The sequence below is a fragment of the Dipodomys merriami genome, unplaced genomic scaffold (assembly GCF_024711535.1).
Source record: "Dipodomys merriami isolate MVZ:Mamm:240054 unplaced genomic scaffold, mDipMer1.0.p SCAF_26, whole genome shotgun sequence".
NCBI classification, from domain to species: Eukaryota; Metazoa; Chordata; class Mammalia; order Rodentia; family Heteromyidae; genus Dipodomys; species Dipodomys merriami.
In genome coordinates this window covers 20,464,471-20,484,921 of record NW_027204048.1, presented here as the reverse complement: position 1 = coordinate 20,484,921, position 20,451 = coordinate 20,464,471, and the positions used below count along the sequence as shown (strand labels likewise).

The following is a 20,451-nucleotide window of genomic DNA, read 5'->3' as shown; positions in this document are numbered from 1 at the left end:
AATTGCAGTAAAAACATGAAGACTTCTGTGCACGCCAGCCATGCCTCAGACTTCTGTACAGATATAAAAACTGCTTAACAAAACAGAGCCCTATTTATTTCAAAAGTTATTATCTACTCAAACTTTAAAAATAAATCAAGTTCAAAAACCAACTTTTGGTTGTATGTGCATGTGTATATATATATGTATACATGAGGTGCATGTACTGTGTGTGTATATATATATATATATATATATATATGAGGTGCGTGTACTGTGTATATATTTGTATATATATGTGAGGTGTGTGTACTGTGTATATATACATATACATATATATATATGAAGTGCGTGTACTGTGTGTATATATATGAGGTGATATATATATATATATATATGAGGTGTGTGTACTGTGTGTGTGTATATATATGAGGCGTGTGTACTATGTGTATATATATATGAGGTGCGTGTACTGTGTGTATATATATATATGAGGTGCATGTACTGTGTGTGTATATATATATATATATATATATATGAGGTGCGTGTACTGTGTGTATATATATATATGAGGTGTGTGTATTGTGTGTATATATATATATGAGGTGTGTGTACTGTGTGTGTATATATATATATGAGGTGCGTGTACTGTGTGTATATATGAGGTACTGGGTGTATATATATATGAGTTGTGTGTACTGTGTGTGTGTGTGTGTATATATATATATATATATATATGTATATATAAACACATATACACATATGAGGTGCGTGTACTGAAGCTTGAACTCAGGGCCTCACTCTTGCTTGGCTTCTTTACTCAAGGCTGGCACTCTACTAACTAAGCTACACCTCTTGGATCATTTTTAAAGGAACTGTGGATTATCGTCATCTTCGACTCATCAGAAACACAAGAATAAAGACACTTTCCTTGGGGGCATCACCACAATGCCTACAATCACACATTCTGTGTTCCAGTCATGTTTACTCCAAAGATGTATTACGCTTTTAAAAAGTCTTAGTAAAGGTACACACGAATCGGTGAAGGGATATCTCAAAAACGGAGAGAAGTGCGATTTCTCTGTTCACTACCAGGCGAGCGGCTAGGCAGCGGAGACCACGGTGAGCATGCGCAGGCTGGGACGGGGTGGGGGCCCGCTGCGTGTCCCACGGGAGGAAGGAAGAAAAGCTCTCAGGAGAGAGCCCCTGGGGACATCTGCTCTTCCTCTTGGCTCCCCACATCTTTGGAACCCACACAGGAAACGAGCTGTGGAAAACAAGCTGCGACCCTGGGCCCTCTGAGCAGGAGATGAAGCTCAACACCGTCTTCCTCACACCAACAGTGCCATGCCCTGAACCCGGCGCTCCACCTCTGCAGAGAACCTCCGGCCCTTGTCTCTGCGATACCGTCACATCTCAGCGCTCCGCGCTTCAGCGGGGCACACGGGACTGCTGGTCCAAACGGAAGAGCACTGCTGGAGGGCTGCCCTGGTCAATTCTTTAAAAAGCCAGACTTTTGGTCCCAGAACTTGAAATTCTTTGATGTTCCTCCTTGGCTGTATTTTAACAAACCTATTTGTTCCCCAGGGCGCGTTACACAGAAAGGCTGCCAACACGCACATGCAGGATGAACTTTGAAAGCAGGACTGGTCCGCCAGCATGCTGGGCAGCGAGCAACATCGTCCAGCAATCTGTGCAGTCCAGTAGAAGGGCCGCGAGCAGAGCATCTGGAATGGAGGTCTGTTGCTGATGAACTGGATTTCTAATTTTAGTTTTCACAATTATGTTGGGACAGCCACTAACGACTAGACTGAACAGTACAGCCCCCAAAGAGGAAGGTTTTGAGAGTGGTCTGGCAACTTTTCCTTACATAACCTATTTTCCCTGCTGGTGGTAGTGAGGTTTCAAAGTCAAGGCTACTCGAAGCCGTGTACCCAGCCCTTTACGCTTTGTTTTTTTTGAATAATTGCTAACATTTTTGCCTGGAGAGTGATCCTTTTACCTATGTAGATCCTTCTACCTCGTAGCTGGTATGACAAGTGTACACTGGCACACCCAATTTGCTTGGCCGAGACAAAGTCTGCCTAACCTTTTACCAGGATTCGTCTCAAACCACGGTCTCCCTGATTTTGGCACCCCAAGCACCAAGGGGCGGAACAGCAGCTTATAAATAAAGAGATGCTTCATAAATATGGGAGAACAACCTGCTGATTTTTAAAAATCTTATCCTTTCTAGCTTACCTCATGTGAAAATAGAGACAAGCAAAATTCACAATATAAAACCCAAGCTGCTTAACACCAACCTACCATAAATATAACTAGTAAGAGCGGTATAGCCAAAGGTAATAAACTAAAGCCAATAAAAACAAAGAATTAGAAAAATAAGCATACTAGAAGTTATTTGTGTTTAATGCTTAAAAGTCTGAATGCACAAACAATCTACTGTTATAGAAGCACTGGTGGTCAATACAATGCATTAGAACTATGTACAATGCACAGTTTAGTATCAAAATCTTTCTACACTGTAGAGTTTTACGAAACTGTTAATGACATCAAACACTAAGCACTTAAGACACCATTTTGTTTTCTGCTACCACATTAGGAACGCCAATGGACACGCCCACTTCAACTTGCAGCAGCCACCCATGTCTAGTATGAAATTAAGTCATTTTCTACTTACACAATAAAGTTTATCTACACGGTTCTTTTGATGTTCATCCATAGCAGCAAAGGCACTGTACATCAGCAGATCCACAGACTTAAAAAGATTTTTTTTAAAGCATTCAAACAAAACATAATAATAAAAAAAAAGGAGTCACATATTATAGTTTAACAGCAACAACAACAACATAAAAGAAAACACAATGTCTCTGGCACAATGGCACAGCCTGCGTCCATTTCAGGGACATCCAACTACAACATGGAAAGAACCGGAGGTAAGAAAGCCAGTCCTCGTCCCGGGAGAGTCACGCTCCGCTCTTTTGTATCTTTCAGAGGGAGGTCTCCGCAGGCCCTCCCCGGCAGTCCTTGTTTTGTGCAAGGCTTGACTTGCTCAGCGGCGGGAGTCCTTTCCCTATTGGTGCAGCTCCCCAAGAGCATGCCACAAAATAGCCCATAATTCCTCAGAACAAAACTGCCCAAAGATACACAACTCCCTCTGCAAAATAACGTGGCAAAAATAACCAGAAGGGATTAAGTTCTCTCTTTGAGGCCCAATTTAATTTGTTCATCTGTCTATAATACAATAAAAAAAAGGGAATTAAAAACATATTACAGACACTTGTCAACAGGTCAAAAAATAAAAAGAGGAAAAAAAGAAGCATCCAATTCCTTTTATCGAGTATAATCTAAAGCTAGAGATCTATTTGTTAAAATTGTCCAAAACAGACTCGAATGAGTATGTCTTGGCTGGTCAAGTTGAAATTGTTCAGCCAAATTTTGGAACGACTTCAGAAGAAGTGGAAACCCAAAACAGAAACCGAAACAAAATCCTAATAACAACACAGCAACATATTGCTTCCGTGTGTAATTATACATTTCACTTCTCTCTACAGTCAATAGTCTACATTTAGCGACTATTTTAAATCAGCTATTTTAAGCCTTCCTTTCCCCTCCTTTAGCAAAAAAAGGGGGGGAGGGGTATCAAATACAATGCACCTTCATCATCAATGCAGGAGCAGACAGCTTTATTTAGTCAGTCATTGTTAGAAAGCCTTCTTTAAACAAAATAAATATATTACAGATATAATACATAATTAAAGATTCCATTCACTGTTAAGTATGCTTATTCCATGTTCTTCCAAGTAGATAGCTGAAGATTTGGTATCACAGGTTCTTAATGAGTATTCACAATTCAATAGCAAGGAGGGAACGGGTTAAAGAGAAGGATTAATCTCCACAACTGCAATGAATATTTGGAAATCCTTGGTTTTAGATGCGGGGGTGGGGGCGGGGTGGTTTCAACAAAAAAAGGATGACAGAGCAAAGTGCTACAAGGAGTCCAGTTTGCATGAAGATTTGTCCTTAATAAATAACTTCATAGACCGTGGCCTTCTTGTCCCCGGAGCCGGTGACGATGTATTTGTCATCCACAGAGATGTCGCAGCTAAGCACCGACGAGGATTCTTTGGACTGGAAGGAGACATGACAAACACAGGTGAGATAGGGAAAGCAACGCGGTAAGTGCCGAGACACAGGACTGGAGGAGCTGGGGGAGGAGCCGGGCAGCAGGGACGGCCCGGCCCTTCTCACCCGGCAGCACCGCACCAAAGGACCAAGGCGGAAGGTCCTCCAGCAGCTCAGCCTCAGCGCACTGGCCCTGGGGACGCCAGCCGGTGGCAGGAGCACCCCTGGGCCGCTGAGTCTAGGCTGGGCTTCGAGGCCTGTCTATTCTCTAGGGCAGAGCAGGGTGTTGGGGCTGCGGGAACCTCAGCGTGGGAAGGCTTGGTCTAGGAGTGCTGTGCTAAGTACACACATCACTCATCACTGCCCTGTCTGAGCCTGGGTGGCCAGGAATGGCCGTTGGCCCTCCTCCACCCCGCAGGGCATCACAAGCGAGCAAGGAGAGGAATCCGGGGAAGCAGCTTTCAAAGTACGACAGAGATGTTCTGTTGTGGTTGTTCTGGGATACAGAATGTGAAAATACTCCAAGAGTATCAGCGTCACACAAACGTGCAGGCAGGGGGGTGAAGGTGTAGGAAAGAAATGTACCATTCCTGAGTGATTTGCACAGTACTCAACTACAAAAGGTTTGAGTTTTATCTGAACTGTGCCCATTAAATCAAAACAAAAACAAAAACAAAACCTCACAACAATAACAAAAACCCTGCAGGACTTACACCAGGACTCTGAAAAAGAATTGTAAAAATTTAAAAATCAATGTATGACATGCACTGGCTGATCCATTCCCAAACTTCCTTTAAAAACTGAAACTCAGAATAATTTGAATTTGTAATCCAATCTAAGATGAGATGTGCTCACTATAAAGACACACTCACATATTTTCACCTTCACTTGTTTAGGTCTGAGTGCCTGGAGGCACGTCTACACTCGTAGCTACTTAGGAGCCGGGCTGGGGCGTGGAGAATCAATGTTCTAAGCCAGTCCAGGCAGACAGGCCTGTGAGACGCCAAATTAACCAGCAAGATGCCAGGCTGGAAGCACAGCTCAGGTGGTAGAGCACCAGATGAGCACTCAAGCCAAGGGAGCTTGAGACCTTGAACTCTAACTCCATGACTGGATTTCAACAGCTTGCTGGAACACTCTCTGACAGGCTGTGGTTCACAGCAGGAAAAACGCTGTATGAAACTGTAAGTGCCATGATAGGATCAACCAACTATTTTTGTCCTAGTGACTATTCTTCGGGTATTTTCACAGTCTACAGAAATATATTTGGATTTTACTCCATCTATTCTATGAGGACATAATGACACTTGGTTAAGGAAAGTGGCAAGTGTGCTACGTTATCCCTAAAGATAGCTCACCAGATAATAACATTGGAAATAAAGGAGACTGAAAAAAGATTTCGCTTGCCTATAAAATGCTCACAAAAGTCATAGTGGAGATGAGATTTTGTGTGTGTTTGTGTGTGTGTGTGTGTGTGTGTGCACGTGCACGTACGTGGTGATTACCACACTCTTTGATAAATAACTTTCACAAAAAGTAGACAAAAATTTCATTGGGTCAATAGGAAGGAAAAGTCTCTCAATCAATCGGTAAGCGACAACTGCTCTGTAACAGTCTTCTTTGGAAAAAAGACAAAACTACCCAAGAACAGTAACTAGTCCTGAGTATTTACGCGAAGTGCTTGAGGATCATCATAACATACGGCCTCCCCCGGACCCCCAGCCTCCGCTGAGCAGGCAGAGCCGGGGACCGGGGACAGGAGGCTGGGCTGCCGCCCCTCCCCCGGGGATGGGCACCGGCCCAGCCCCCCTTCCAGCACACCCCAGGGCACTGCTCATCCGAGCCGGGCACAGAGACACTGTGGCTGGTACACAGCACGGGCACACAAAGCAAGCAGGTGTTACCTGGAATATACTGGCCCCGTAAGGTGTCCTCCACGCGTTCAGAAGGTTGTCCTTTCCCGTGCTCACAAACCACTTGCCTAGGAAGAGAGTTTTATGAAGAGATACGGTAATAATGTTGTGTTACTTCGGGAGACGCATGGAGTGACTTTATAGAACGCCAGATCACTCAATCCACCAACAGAACAAGAGCATCTGTCGCGTCAGAAGCCCATCCTTCTGGGTTAGCGAATCGCTTGTATTTGGGATCAGGGTAGAGCAGACTGACGCCAGAGCTTGCGCGAGGCAAGCAGGATTTAGGAGGCACTCTGGTTCCGAAGAGGAATGTGTTAATGAGCTAAAGAACCCAGCTCGGCAGGAATCATCAGGAGGGGACAGAAGGAAGGACTGTGGGTTGACAGGAGATGAACAACAGGGGCTTGCTCACCACAGTGGGCGAACTTGAGCGACAGCACGCAGCTCTCGTGAAGATGCAGCTGGTATTTGTCGGGCTTGGTGACGTGCAGCACCTCCACATTGCTGTTCTCCATCCCCACCGCAAGCCACTCTCCAGTCGGGCAGTAGCCCAGGGAAAAGATCTAGGATTCAAACAGGTGATGTGATAGTGGCTACAGTGGACGGATTTTCTTTTTCACCAGGAGGTCCAGTCTCCTTGGGGGCTCTACTCAGAATCTGAACTGTACAGGAAACCCAAGACAAATGGGTGACCCCCAAAGAGATCCAGTCAGAAGCCCCCTTTCTCACTACACCTCCACTGAGCACCGACTCCTGAGGGTAGCCAGAGGACTGGCTGGAGGCAAGCCTGCCCGACAGACAAAAGTCCCCTGGATTCAAAGCCCAGTATTACAGCCACGCCAAGCCCGCAACGGCTCACACGGAAGGCACACAGCCATACCTGGGAGGTGAAGTCGTGCTGCTGCAGCTGCCGGCCCTCGCGCAGGTCCCAGGACCGGACCGTGTTGTCCAAACCCCCCGTCCAGAGCTTGGTGCCATCGTTGGAAATGTCAATGCAGCTGGCGCCATCTGTGTGGCCCTGAAATTGCCTGAAACACAGGGAGAACCTTCAAGAGCTAGTTTTTAGTGGAGGTCAATTTGTATGTCCTTGGCAGCTGGTGTTACAGATTTCATCTTGGTTTATGTTCTCTAATTACTCAAAATAATGACCAAATGTATGTATTCTGTGGGTGGGGCTGCAGGGTGATGGGATAGGGCAGCCTCTCAAGAAAGACACGTGGACGGACACTCCGTGTGATCTGCAGATCCGGAAACCATGTCTGGTAAGATGTACCTAGGGCATCAAGGGAAGGCGGTCAAGTGGCTACTCCAATGAATGTTACCACAGCAAACACACTGACAAAAACTTCGTGTCTGGAACCCAGGACAGAGCTTGGCTCTTCAAAAATAAGATGTGGAGCACAAAGACCTCTTCTCTTTAGACATGTTCATCTTGCCTGGCAGGGTTGATTACAAACCAACTTATCTTTCAGCTGACCATACTTCTTTCTGGCTGACCTCTTGCCAATCTTTTTAAGTGTGGGTAGCAGGGACTGTTTGGATGGTTTTACCTCCCAACGCTGAACCTATTCAATATCATTTCTAAAGAAGCATCACGGTTATGCTTCAATGTTCTTACTTATTAGACTTGAGACAGTGTGGCCCACTGCTGAGGGAGCAGCCCCAAGCAGGGCCTGGACCGTTGGTAAATGCTACATAAACACAGATTTGGTAAGAGTGACTTCTCAGATACACAAGCTAGCTACCTAGATAGAACTGTGCAGGGTGAGGCTCTCAATGAGTCTCTATGGACAGTAACGGCTCGGCAGCAAGCACACATGTAACTTCTAGATGTCTAATGAGCTCCTGGGGTCATGCCAAACTGGCCTCCTTTTTAATAATGTGAATTGATGATGTTTCGTGTGTGCTAGGAATAAAAGGAAAACAAGCCTCTTCATTTTATGAAGTATAAATAGTGTGGAAAACAGATTTTTACATTAGTAATTCATTGGCAGCATCCTACAATGGATCTGTTCTTAACAGCTTTTAGTAAGATAAATTGTATTCCATCAAGTTAGAAACACACGTTCCCACACAGCGAGCGCACGGTCACCCGACATGGAAAGATCAGCATCTCCTCACGGTCTGGAGCCCGGCTCTGCTGACCTACCTCACCAGCGTCTGGTTGTGCAGGTCCCACACGGCGATGTTGCCGTCGCTGCAGCAGGAGAAGCAGACCTTGGAGTCGGGGCTGATGGCCAGGGCGTAGCAGGCGGGGGCCGAAGACGTCAGCTCTGCCTTGATGCGTGGGGTTGGAGCCGCCAAGTCCCAGATGGACAGGGTGCTGGCCTCCCCGCCCACAATGAGCGTCCGGCCGTCCGGGAGCAATCTGCAGGAACGGATGTAGTTATCCCTGTTCTGTAGAGACAAAACCATCAAGGGATTACTCATGGGGAAAGAAAAACAGCATTAACACGAGAGCAGAAATCCATAAAAGTATTGTGTTCCCTCCCGGTTTAATGAGCCATTTATACTTATGACAATGACAAAGTAGATTAATGCTTGAAAATTACATGAAATTAAGGAAGTACTTAAACTCGATGTTCAAAATTTGGCACTGAGATATTTAATCTTAATTAGTATCAGAATGGAATAATCTAGACTCACTCGCAACACCACCCAATCAACCAAATGCTTGTGTCATCTGCACAAATGGATCTACAAGCGGACTAAGGCAGGGGCTCTCATTGCGGGTCTCTGGTTCATTCTGGTGCAGCACAAGGGTCCTATTACTATAGTCAAAGAGGTGGTCAGGGTTCCAGACATCTGGCAGTCTGCTCCTTTTTTTTGTGCCCAGCTCTAATACGGGATTCCAAGGCACCATGGAGTTCAGAGAAGCGGTATTAACTAGAAGGAAGACTCAATCTGTACTATACAGTGACAGGAAAAAGTGAAACAAAACCTCTGCTCTGCTCATGAGGTCATCTTGAGTGGGGTACCCATGGCTCATGCCTGTTATTCCCAGCGATTCAGGAAGCTGAGATGTGAGGATCATGATTCAAAACCAGCCTAGACAGGAAAGTCTATGAGCCTCTTAGCTCCAATCAACCACACACACATAAATAAGTAAATAAACCAAACCAAACCAAACACCAACAAAAAACTGGAAGTGGAGCTGTGGTTCAAGTGGTAGAGCTAGCCTTTAGCAAAAAAAGCTCAGGGAACAGCTTCTAGAACTTGAGTTCATCAAACCCAAGGACAGTTACCAAGAAAAAATGAGGGTGTGGGGGAGTACCTCATCTACATTTAATTGTTAAAGGCAGCAGCAGCAGCCACTCTTGTGGTACATACAAACAATGAAAACTAGGCTAAAAGTCCTAGGAAACTCAAGGACAAATGCCAGTAGATCAGCTTAAGGGGGTTTCTAGTATCTGTTACAGCCAAGTATTGAGTACTCTCTGCATGAGACTTGTAGATTCACTTGCACAGAAACCATGTGCAAACGCTTAGTTTTCAAAACCTTTCAGAGACAAACAAGTATTTTTGCCTTTTGCTTTTGGAGACAGAGTTATGCACCATCACAGGTGCATGTGCCACACAGAAAGAACTGGACTGTTCTGGCTTCAAGGAACCAAAAGAAGACCCGCCCCGACAGGAAGCCCAGCTTCCCCCTTGGGATCACTCCTGTAGCGCAGCGCACACTGTGGCAGGGCGCACACCATCCTTTCCTGTTTCCTGAGACAGTCACGCGCGCTCGCTCACCAGACAGTCCAGCTGGGACACGGGGCTCTTGTTGCCAGGGTGGCTGATGTCCCAGACCTTGACGCAGCCCTTGCCGCCCGTGTACACGTGCCTCGTGGGGTTACTGATGGTCACGGCGCACACCACCTCCCCGTGGTTGAGCGTGTTGATCTGCCGGGCGTGCCGTGGGATTCCGGGTCCGATGAGGGCGTCGGGGGGGAAGGGGACAGGCTGCATCTGGCCCTCTGCACTGACGTGGAAGGAGTAGGCTCTAAGACAGGGAGGAGAGAGAGGAGGACCACAGGAAAGATGTTACTGTTTAACGTATGGGATGAAGACAAAAGCCCTCTCAGTACCCAAATTCACCTAGTAGAGCAGGAGACACCACTGCTAGATCCATAATCAGATCTCATGTCGACTGTGGCATGCGCAGTTACCTTCCAGAACCTTCCTCGGTTCTAATTTCTAAAAGGGAAATAAGGTACCCATACCTCACAGTGAACTAAAAGAAGGTAACCAGTGGCAAGTGGAGTAGTTACTCGTAAAGGGCGTGCTATAGATTTGTGTGATTCGGAGGCCTATGACCAGGTTTTGCCTATATGTATTGATTTATTCCAATCAAGTACTTACTAATGCACATCAGTAAGCTAAAATTATGAAGCTCTTAAGAAGTACAGCGTTGTTGAAATGAGAAATGTACAAGAAAACACAACCATTAAAGACTAGCTTTAATATCTTGCATAGACTCGAGGAGAACAAATCATAGTAAACCCAAATGGAGTGAGATGCTGGGCGTATCCACGCCAGCCTCAAAGGCCCACGTGTGCACCCACGGCAGCTCCATCGACCTCCAGTTCACACACACACGTGTGCACCCACAGCAGCTCCATCTCTAGTTCATACACGTGTGCACCCGCGGCAGCTCTACCATCTCCAGTTCACACACGTGTGCACCCACAGCAGCTCCATCTATCTCTAGTTCACACACGTGTGCACCCACAGCAGCTCCATCTCCAGTTCACACACGTGTGCACCCACAGCAGCTCCGTCTATCTCCAGTTCACACACGTGTGCACCCACAGCAGCTCCATCTATCTCCAGTTCACACACATGTGCACCCACGGCAGCTCCATCCATCTCTAGTTCACACACGTGTGCACCCACAGCAGCTCCGTCTATCTCCAGTTCACACATGTGTGCCCCACAGCAGCTCTACCATCTCCAGTTCACACCGAGGTGAACGAAGCACTGGGCTTTGAACTGCAGGTGAGGTACGGCACGGTCAGCAGCATCTACTATCTCTTGGGCTACGGCGCATTTTGGAAATTATGTCACATAATTTCCCAGGGAAAGCAAGTGCGGGCGCACCAGGCTAGGAGATAGGATTAAACCACGGGGGACTTTAGCATCCAATTAAAGCATTTCATGGTTCCTTAATGCCAAAATCTACAGGCATGTCATGTCTTTAAAAGTTAGTGCATTACCGAGGGCGGATTCCTCAACAACCTGAATCTTTCTGGCAAGATGAAGTTTGCCTGCGGCTGTGGAAGATACGAGTGCCAGACAGTAGAAGGGTTTTACTTTCTCTGAAGGAAGCACATGTCAGATTTGCTGAGGAAGAAGGGGACAGGAAGCTAGGAAGACAACGGATATAAAGTACTTCCTGGGTCAAATTAACAGGACTTGCAGACACGCTGATACATGACCTGAGAAGAAAGAACGCTCTCGAGCACAGAACCTAGGAGCTCCGTGACCACAAAAACAACTGAAGGTGGCGGGAAGCAAATGCAAGGGCTCACGCGGGAGGTCTGGATTTGGTTTTAAGCTGGAGGGCAAATGAAAATCCGAGCAGCTGTAAATTCAGGAGCAAGAAAAGGTCAGCGATACCAAGGTATGGTCACATTCAAGAAGTGAGAGCTGAAGCTGAGGCGACCAAAAACAAACAATCCATCCAACAAACATGGAGCAGCTCATGTTCCTTAAAAGCATCTGGAGAGTGAGGACGGACAGAGACAAGAGGAAAGGGGAAGGGGTCCAATCAGACAGCAGCTCGCTGGGCGGACCCTTACCTATACATATTTTTGGAGTCCCTTCCTGTACTGAGCACTACGCCAAGGAATGGGCACACACCCTCTGCTCCCGCTTGAGGCCACGTTCACTGGGGAGACGCATGTGCACACGACCAAAGCTGCCAGTCAGCGCTATGAAGACCAGGGTGTCTGGGGATGGGGGGGGAGGGGAGGGGGAAGAGAAGGAGGAGGAGGAGGAGGAGGAGGAAAAGGAGAGGAACACGGCACATGTGAAGGTATGTTCACTAAGTACTTCACTAATATTTATTATGGGCCTTGTATGGGCCAGGTACTCCTGGGTAGGTCTGGGGAATCTGCGTTGAACAGTCTCATTCTCATAGAAGCTACATCTTAGAAGGGAAAACAGGTAAAGGAGATAGGTAAGTAAACTTAAACAGCAGGCAGGTTCCCCTCTTTCTGTCTCTTAGCTCACAGAGTAAGGGCAGGGAGCTGGAAGAATCGGCTCTCTGCGGAGGCGGCGAGGCATGTGAACCAAGCTGGGCGGGACGACGCAGACCTTGCAGGGGTGCACGAGGCAGAACAAACAGCAGATGCAAAGGTCTTGGGGTAGAGGCGGGCAGGAAGGCCTGAGTGCAGGCGGGAGACCACCCAGGCACGGCACGGGAGAGAGGGAAAGGCACATTAAGAAGGATTCTAATGAACCGGAAAGATTCATCTAAGTGGAACGGGAAACCACTTGAAATTAACTGCGTTGATGTGCTCACAGCACCTCTGGTGGTGGGAAGAGCACCGAGGAGGGTGACCAGTCAGAGCGCGGCTGCCCGGGTCTCCTTGGTGAGCCCATCTGCGCGGGTAACTTGTAGGGCAGATGCTCACTAGAGATGAAATGGTTCAAGAAACAGGATGAAATCATGGGTTGATTCAGCTGGGTCCCTCAATCAGCCAGACTGACAAAGGCTCCAAATAGAGGAAGAAGCTAAGCCTGTGGAAAGTCCTTAATAAATGAGCGGGCAACTCCCTAACAAGCTGGAAGAGGGGCCGATTCAAACAGCACCTATTTGCAAGAAAGCAGTTTTTGGGGTGTGTGTGTGTGTAAAATGGTGAAGAGGGGTGTGTGTGTGTATAAAACAGTGAAGAGGGTGGTGTGTGTGTGTATGTGTGTGAGTGTGTATAAAATAGTTAAGAGGGTGGTGTGTGTGTGTGTGTGTGTATATATTTTCAGCCATTTCTACCACATGCCTCGTGCATGGGGAGAGCTAAGAAAAATGAGGTGGTCCTTCCTGGAGCGGGTGAATGAGCCAGGGTTCCGCTCAGGTAAGTGGGAGAAGGTGGAAAGGCAATAATGTCTGAGAAGCAAGGCTGAGATTCTGAGAAATGATGACCCAGAAAAAGGCTAATTGATTTAGCAATTAGGAGGGTCATGAAGACTAAATCTTAAAGGAAGGGAAGGAAGGTTATTCCAAGTTCAGATGGTGTCACACATTCTTAATGGTGCTTTCCTTTGGCCGACACAGCTTTCTCTCCTGTAGAATCACTAACTGGGTTTTAAAAAGCCTTGAGAATTTAAATAGTTGAGAACCCAGACCTGCACTTTCTTCCAAGGTCACCCACGGGGTCGTTTTCAGCTTAACCACTCAGTAAGCACCCAGTACATGGCTGGCACTTCCTCTGAGAGGATTCAAATGAACCTCAAGAGCCTAATTAATAGCCTGAAGGACGTAGGTCACGTGGCTCCCTTGTCTGCCATCTGTGTACACACGGTATTTAGGGCTGGAGGAACTAAAGCTCACGCAGTATTATACTAACCCATCTCAGCAAGCTCTTTCTCGGGGAGAAGGGTGATAGGTTTTGAACCCATGGCCCCCTGTGTTTACTCAGCCATACTTCTAACCGTGCTTTTGACTGGTTATTTTGGAGATGGAGTTTAGGGTAACTTTTTCTATCCAGGTTGGCCTTGAAATTCAGTCTTCCAGATCTCATCCTCCTCAACAGCAAGAATTAAGAGGTGTGGGCTATAGGTGCCGCCTCAAAAAACCCTTTAATATACAACCAGACTCTGAGAAGAAAGCCAGTATTTCTAAGATTCAGTGAAGCCAGGCTCCGAAGACCATTCTCTACATAGTTCAACTGAGTGCAACCTATACTGTGACATAACTGTTATGCTAAGTAGAACATTAGGCAATACAACATGCCTTGGCTACATATGTCTTATAATCTAGGAATGATGATTAGAAAAGTGTAGAACTGCGGCCTGTAATACATGGTGGTACTGGGGTTTGAACTCGGGGCCTTGCACTTGCTAGTCAAGTGCTTCACTTGAGCTCCATGCCTCCAGCGCACTGTACATTCAGATAAGCGGCCCAGGGCTGGCTTTGGGATCCTATCTCGGGCCTCTCTGATAGCTGGGATGCCTGCCACTCACCAAATTGCCTGACCTGTTCTTGTGAAAGGGAGGGTCTCGCTCATTTTTGTCTGGCTGGCTTTGGACTATGATCTTCCTGATGTCTCCCTTTCAAGTAGCTGGGATTATGGGCCCCAATAGGAAGTATAATTCTGAGGTGGTTTATTAAGAAAGATAACATTTCTGTCTCGTGGGAGATATATGAGACTAGGGATGGGTTTTAAAGAATGAAAGAATTTCACACAGGAGAAAGACAAAACATTCATAGAGAATAAGGGCTCCATAAGGATGGCGTAGAATGATCCGGAAGATTCCTGGATTGGTTTTAATCCAGAAATTCATCTGTTCAACACAAAGTGGAGAAGCTGGCCAGAACCACAGTCCAAAGCAGAGGAGCAGGTGTATTAGCTTAGACAATAATGCTATAAAAGGGGCAGTCAGAATGCTGGCGTGAGACTGCGCAGGCAGATTCACGAGAGGGCTTTGGCAGCAAGAGAAGGAGTGATAATACTGGAGGCAAAGCCATTCCAAAAACAAGTAAATAGGTTCAGTAGCAAGGAGTAGGGAAAGTTCTACAAGTTAGATCTTGATGGGCCCCAAAGGCCCAGCGGTTGAAGGCTTGGGATTCATCTTCTGCAGCTACTTAGAGGTGGCAGAATCTGTAGGAAGCTGGACTGAGAGACATGAGGTCGCTGAAGGGGTCATGTGGAAGGGAACACCTGAGCACCTCCTATCGTCCTCACTGTCCTCCCGTGGCCGGGCAGTGAGCGGGTCCCGGTGCAGGCTCCCGTTACCATCGACTGCTTTGCCCCCGACTCAACAGCAGAGGAGGGCAGCACAGAATGCCGGTTTTGAACCTGAGAGCCCAAATAAACCTTTCCACCTTGTAAGTTCTTCATCTCCGGCCTTCTGCCACAGGGATGGAAGGCTGATGAGCTTGTGGTAGTCAGAAGGAATAAGAAACAAATAGACTAATTACCTAGAGCCTGTGAAACAAGCAAGCGTGATGGTGACTGACTAGCAGCTGCCACAGATAGACACTTCCGTGGGCCTGGAGAGATGCGAGAAGGGAGCCAATACGGAATCAGAAGTGAAAATGACTTGTCCAAAAAGAACGGAGAGTAAATTGGTTAAGACCCAGTGTGTGACAGTATTTGTTGATTATAATGAATATAAACTATAAAAAATACAGAGATGCCTGGGGGACATGGCCACCCCAAATTAGCAACTGGGCTAGAAGCAGATGGTAACAGGAGGACTAACAAGTGGTGATCTACATTCCTCTCCCAGAAGACAGCAATGTGTGTGTGTGTGTGCAAGCACACACAGGCATGCAGCAAGTGACGCTACAACGACACAGAGGCTAGGAGACAGAAGTGAAAAGAACAGAAGACAGCTGAGAAAAAATACGAATTTGGACTTTCTAACAGAACTGTATTTCAAAGTGTCTAGGCACTGCAGTTTACACCTTTAAACATTTAATTATCTTTAAGTAGTTGTACTTCTACAAACGGGCATTCAAGTGGTTAGTTTGGGGGGAGGGTCGTACGAGGAAACACTGAAAGAGAAGGCACTGGACTCTCACCTGTCTCATGTCTCCTCTTTAAAAGGCTGCAATTCCCTTAGCTTGTATTCATCTCCTTGTGACTTGGCCACATCTTCAAGTTCTCAAACTCTCACAAAATAGCACTAATCCCTACATTCACATTTATAGATCTGAATTTATGAAGTAAATAGAAAATGAGGCTCTCTGTGCACATGAGCCACCAGAGCAGTCACACAGGATTTTATTATCTATCAAGGAATTACTCCATAAAAGCAAACCATTTCCGAGGCTGTGACTGGAAACCCATGAAGTCAAGGTCTTTTGTTTTCCTACATGTGTGCGTCATATTCCATAAAACAATTAGGCCCACCACTTTAATCAAATGGATACATCCTAAGCCCTATTTACACTCATCTTAAATTTAAGTAGCAGATGAGTATAAGAATCCATTTCTGGCATATACTGAAGTTAAATTATAGTCATTCCAATCGCCTGAACAGACAAGAGGACCAAAAGTAAATGATCAAATAAATGCTACTTTATGAGTGCAGAATACATTATTTAATCATAACTTTGATAATATCCTGCAATTCATTTTGTAAAAATAATTAAAACAGAGACATACAATTTTTATGTCTTTCTAAGGAAAGTTACTTCGAGAATGTGTGCAGTAGGGGTGATTTAGTACATCTAATGTTCTAACCTCACAAGTATTTTACAAGGCTTTCTGTTGGAAAAAAAAAACAAAAGGCAAAGTTTCATAATTCCATATTTTATGATCTGGAGGGCCAACGTAATCATTATATTCATTTTTGCTATGAAAATCTATAGTAAGTGCACATGTTATCTCTGCCAGGTGCTGGTGAACCATGTCTATAATCCTAGCTACTCAGGAGGCTGAGATTGGAGAATCTTGGTTGGGGCCAGCTTGGGCATACAAATAGACTCTTATTGTTGATTAACCAGCCAAATGGTTAGAGCTGAAAGTATGGCTCAACTGCGAGAGCAACAACGATGAGAAAAACTTAAGCCAAATGAGAGTTCAAAGCCCTGCATTCAAGTCCCAGTACCAGCACACACACACATACACACACATACCACAAAGGATAAGAATTGCGTTATGCTGACGCTGTGGCATAAAGACATACTGATAACAGAAAAGAGATGCAAATACCAAATCCGATCTTCATTACTCTACTCCCTGCCACAAACCATTCCTTTCACTACGTAAGCACCTTAAAAATACTTGGGGCAAAGCTGACCAGGAAATGATGCCCTAAGCAACTCAACAACTACTATATACATAAATAACATGGCAGTACATACAGCAATATTATAAGGATGTTCATCCTCCATCCTCCTTGTGCAGAAGGTATCATATGATAGAGGTGAACCAAACAAAACTCACAAAGTGAACACAGTAAACTGTGGGTGATGTCATTATTCTTAGTGGTCAACATGCAAAAATCACAAAGCAACCCTGACTCTACCATCATCCTGACTCTATTTTCTGTCAACTGGTCAACCACATCATAGGCCTGTTGGTTTTCCTGGTATAGTCATTTTCCAAAGGATCAGGTATTCGCACTTCTAGGAACAAATATTCTCAGTAAGCTTTCAATCCATCAACTCTCCCAAATGTATCTTTAAAACTTTATAGGCCAAGAGTTGAGCTTTACAAAGGAGGAACGCCTAACTGAAAGGTCAGAAGCAGCCTGAGTCAGACCAACTATGATTTTATGGTAGTTCAGTGGGCCAGCCTCTAAATCGAGACTGCCTCTGCACATCCTCCTTACTGCCTCAAAGCAGCAGCAACCCCGAGAAGAAGCCCCCTTCTAATGGCTACACTCCAGTTCAGGTGCAACTGCTGGTGACCAGCAGAGACAGGCCCGCCCCCTCCCGGGAGCCCCTGTGGCTCCCCCAGCTCATCCACCTGCTCCTGCGGGATTTTAGGTATTTGAATTGTTATTTGATGAGCCCCATGACCTTGTTACTTAGTCACTGTTTGAAATAGATCAAACCTTCACCTCCAAATACATCAGGGTTCTTGGTCAACAAAACTTGTCAGTCAGTCAACAACTATTTGCAAAACACACACAGGTACACAGCATTTTATGGTAATTGATATTTATACCTTCAACTCTCAAGGAACTCAAAGTCTAATTTGCCTTGTTTCCCTTATTAGTCAGTCAAATATTTACTGAGCAAGTAGTCTATGGAGCTGGCATTGTTTGCTGCAGTGGGGAAGTTGAGAGACCTGAAGTTAGGCAGTGAGCCACAGAGACTGGGAGGGAGAAAGAAAGATTCACAGAAAATGCTCTCATAGGCAAGCCTCTAGGAAGTCTTCGGGGAAGAGGACGTTTGGTGCTACTGAGATTCAAGTCTGGACAGCACTGGAGTCTGGAGAGGCAGCAGGCAGAGGGCGAGGACAGTCTACACGGCATGTTTCCCAGGAGAGGGAAAATCAGCTGGAACTTTAAAGAAAGAACTGGTAGAACTTTAGAGTACACTCCTCCTATCTGGGAAGATGGAGCCAACTTAGAACAATCTGAGCTTGAGGAGCAATAAAAAGGTATATTTACATGGAAACGAAGAGAGATGCTGGGAGATTAGAATACACTAGAGAAGGCGGCAAGGCAAGTGTGCTATGTTTGTTTGGTCTCCTACAACTCAAGTGGGCTACACATTAACTTCTAAGTGTCCAGTCCCAGTACAAGAATGACAAATTCTAGAAATAAACTGAAATAAAAATACAGATTGATTTTTTTTTGGGGTAGTTTTGAGGCTTGGCTTGGCACATCCATGTTTGCATATAATAACTAGACTTTTTTTTTTTCTGGTCCTAGGTGCTGAGCTCCTTTTGGTCAAGGCTAGCGCTCTACCACTTGAGCCACAGTGCCACTTCCAGTTTTTACTGTGATTAACTGGAGGTAGGAGTCTCAGGGACTTTCCTACTCTGGCTGGCTTTGAACTGCTATCCTTAGAACCCAGCATCTTCAGTAGGTAGGATTACAGGAGCAGGCTTAATCCTACTTTTAGAATAACAAATCGCCTTAAAATGGGCAATAGTCATGTCATGGTGAAGCCTCCCTGCTGGGGCTGCTTGGCTACTTTCATTTCCTTCTTCAACCTGAAGGATTAGTTATTTTTACTGAAAAGGTGACGTTCAGAGGGGTTACAGTTTGGTAAGTCAGGTGAGCGCATTTCTTTTTGAATAGTGTCATCCCCTCCCTCATTTTCTCCCAGTTTTTTCCCTCCCAATTCCTCTCCCCCAAATTGTACAGTTCACTTCCAGCGCGTAGTGTCTAGTGAGTACCACTGCTGAGTTAGCTCATCCCCTCTGTCCCCACTGTTCTCTTCGTATCATATCAATCTTGTGCCTTTCAATATGAAGGGGTTATGTTTTTTTTTTTTTTTGGGTCCGGTTGTGGGGCCTGAACTCTGGGCCTGGGCGCTGTCCCTCAGCTCTTCAGCTCAAGGCTAGTGCTCTACCATTTGAGCCACAGCACCTCTTCTGGCTTTTTTCTTTTTGCTTATGTGGTGCTGAGGAATTGAACCCAGGGCTTCATGCATGCAAGGCAAGCGCTCTACCACTGAGCCACCTTCCCAGCCCTCAATATGAAGGTTTTAAACTGAACACGCAAAACCCAACCTGTTGCCTCTTTTCTCGTGCTAGAGAAATTAAAAATATGTTGCAAGTAAGAAAGTAAACTAGTAACCCGACGCTAACTGTGCTCACATTCTAAAAGGCGCAGGGAGTGAGGAGGGCGTGGCAGTCACAAGGTACTCACGGTTTTCCTCCAGGAATGCCGGTCAGGTTTGGCGGTATCGCTGGCACACGCATATGGTGGTGTGGATCAAATCCCACCTAGAATGTTTCCCAAACAAGACAACATACACAAGCACAATTATATCCACTTGTTTTATCTTAGTTTCTTTTCTAAAACCCGGGGCAATCTTTTGAAATTACATGTTTAAAGATAGGAGCAGATGCATTTATTGATAAAGCAACAGGGATCTAAGACTCCCATATGCAGGGATGGAACTCAGATCAAACAAATATACTAAGTGAAGCACCTAACAGAAGCACAGAACTAATTATATTCATTATTCTAGGCAATCTAGTTCTGTAGGTTTAAAATGTCAAAAAACAATATTAATTTTAAAAGATGCAAGCCAAAGAAACTCTCTACCTTCCAAACAACAAAAACCCCTAGACATAATCATAGGCAGCGTAATTTACAAATACACTCTCCTACGTCTATGAAACCTCCTCCAGCGCGAAGTGCATTCAGAGCCGCTGAGCGTACCACAGGGGAGCGTCCGTAGGCGGCGGCGGCGGCGGCGGCGGCGGCGGCCGCGCTCATCTGCGGGGAGATGTTGTGCAGCCCAGCGTAGGCAGCTCCTGGGCTGGTCAGCTCCCCGTTCATCCCAGCATGAGGGACGATCCCAAACGGGGTGGGGTATGGACAGGGCACAGCCATGGGAGTCCTTAAGCTGGACGCTGCAGGACACAGTGGAAGGGGGAGGAAAAACCAAGAGTACATGAAGTGGTCCTGAAGACGCCTTTTAATATGTTTTAAAAAACGACAGCCTGCCTGGTGCTGGTGGGTCATGCCTGTGACCTCAGGAGGCGGAGATGGATGGATCACAGTTCAGAGCCAACCCAGGCAAAAAAAGTGGGAGAGTGCTAGCCTTGAGCACAAAGAGGCTCAGAGACAGTGCCCAAGCTCT

The 20,451-nt window shown here is 46.0% G+C and overlaps 1 protein-coding gene across 9 annotated transcripts in view; it reads right to left on the bottom strand.

Annotated features, from left to right (window-relative positions):
- Nucleotides 1–2,367: 2,367 nt before the first annotated feature.
- LOC138837023 (transducin-like enhancer protein 4) overlaps nucleotides 2,368–20,451 on the bottom strand; it is a 142,352-nt gene continuing 124,268 nt past the window's right edge. For all 9 annotated transcript variants that reach the window (XM_070035801.1, XM_070035802.1, XM_070035797.1 and 6 more), the window contains 8 exons: nucleotides 20,028–20,221; nucleotides 19,509–19,585; nucleotides 9,762–10,011; nucleotides 8,170–8,417; nucleotides 6,901–7,048; nucleotides 6,433–6,583; nucleotides 6,009–6,085; nucleotides 2,368–4,110 (listed from right to left, as the gene is read on the bottom strand). In XM_070035801.1, the coding sequence (XP_069891902.1) occupies nucleotides 4,003–4,110; nucleotides 6,009–6,085; nucleotides 6,433–6,583; nucleotides 6,901–7,048; nucleotides 8,170–8,417; nucleotides 9,762–10,011; nucleotides 19,509–19,585; nucleotides 20,028–20,221 (1,253 nt within the window). In that variant the 3' untranslated portion in view covers nucleotides 2,368–4,002. The remainder of the gene's footprint in view (nucleotides 4,111–6,008; nucleotides 6,086–6,432; nucleotides 6,584–6,900; nucleotides 7,049–8,169; nucleotides 8,418–9,761; nucleotides 10,012–19,508; nucleotides 19,586–20,027; nucleotides 20,222–20,451) is intronic.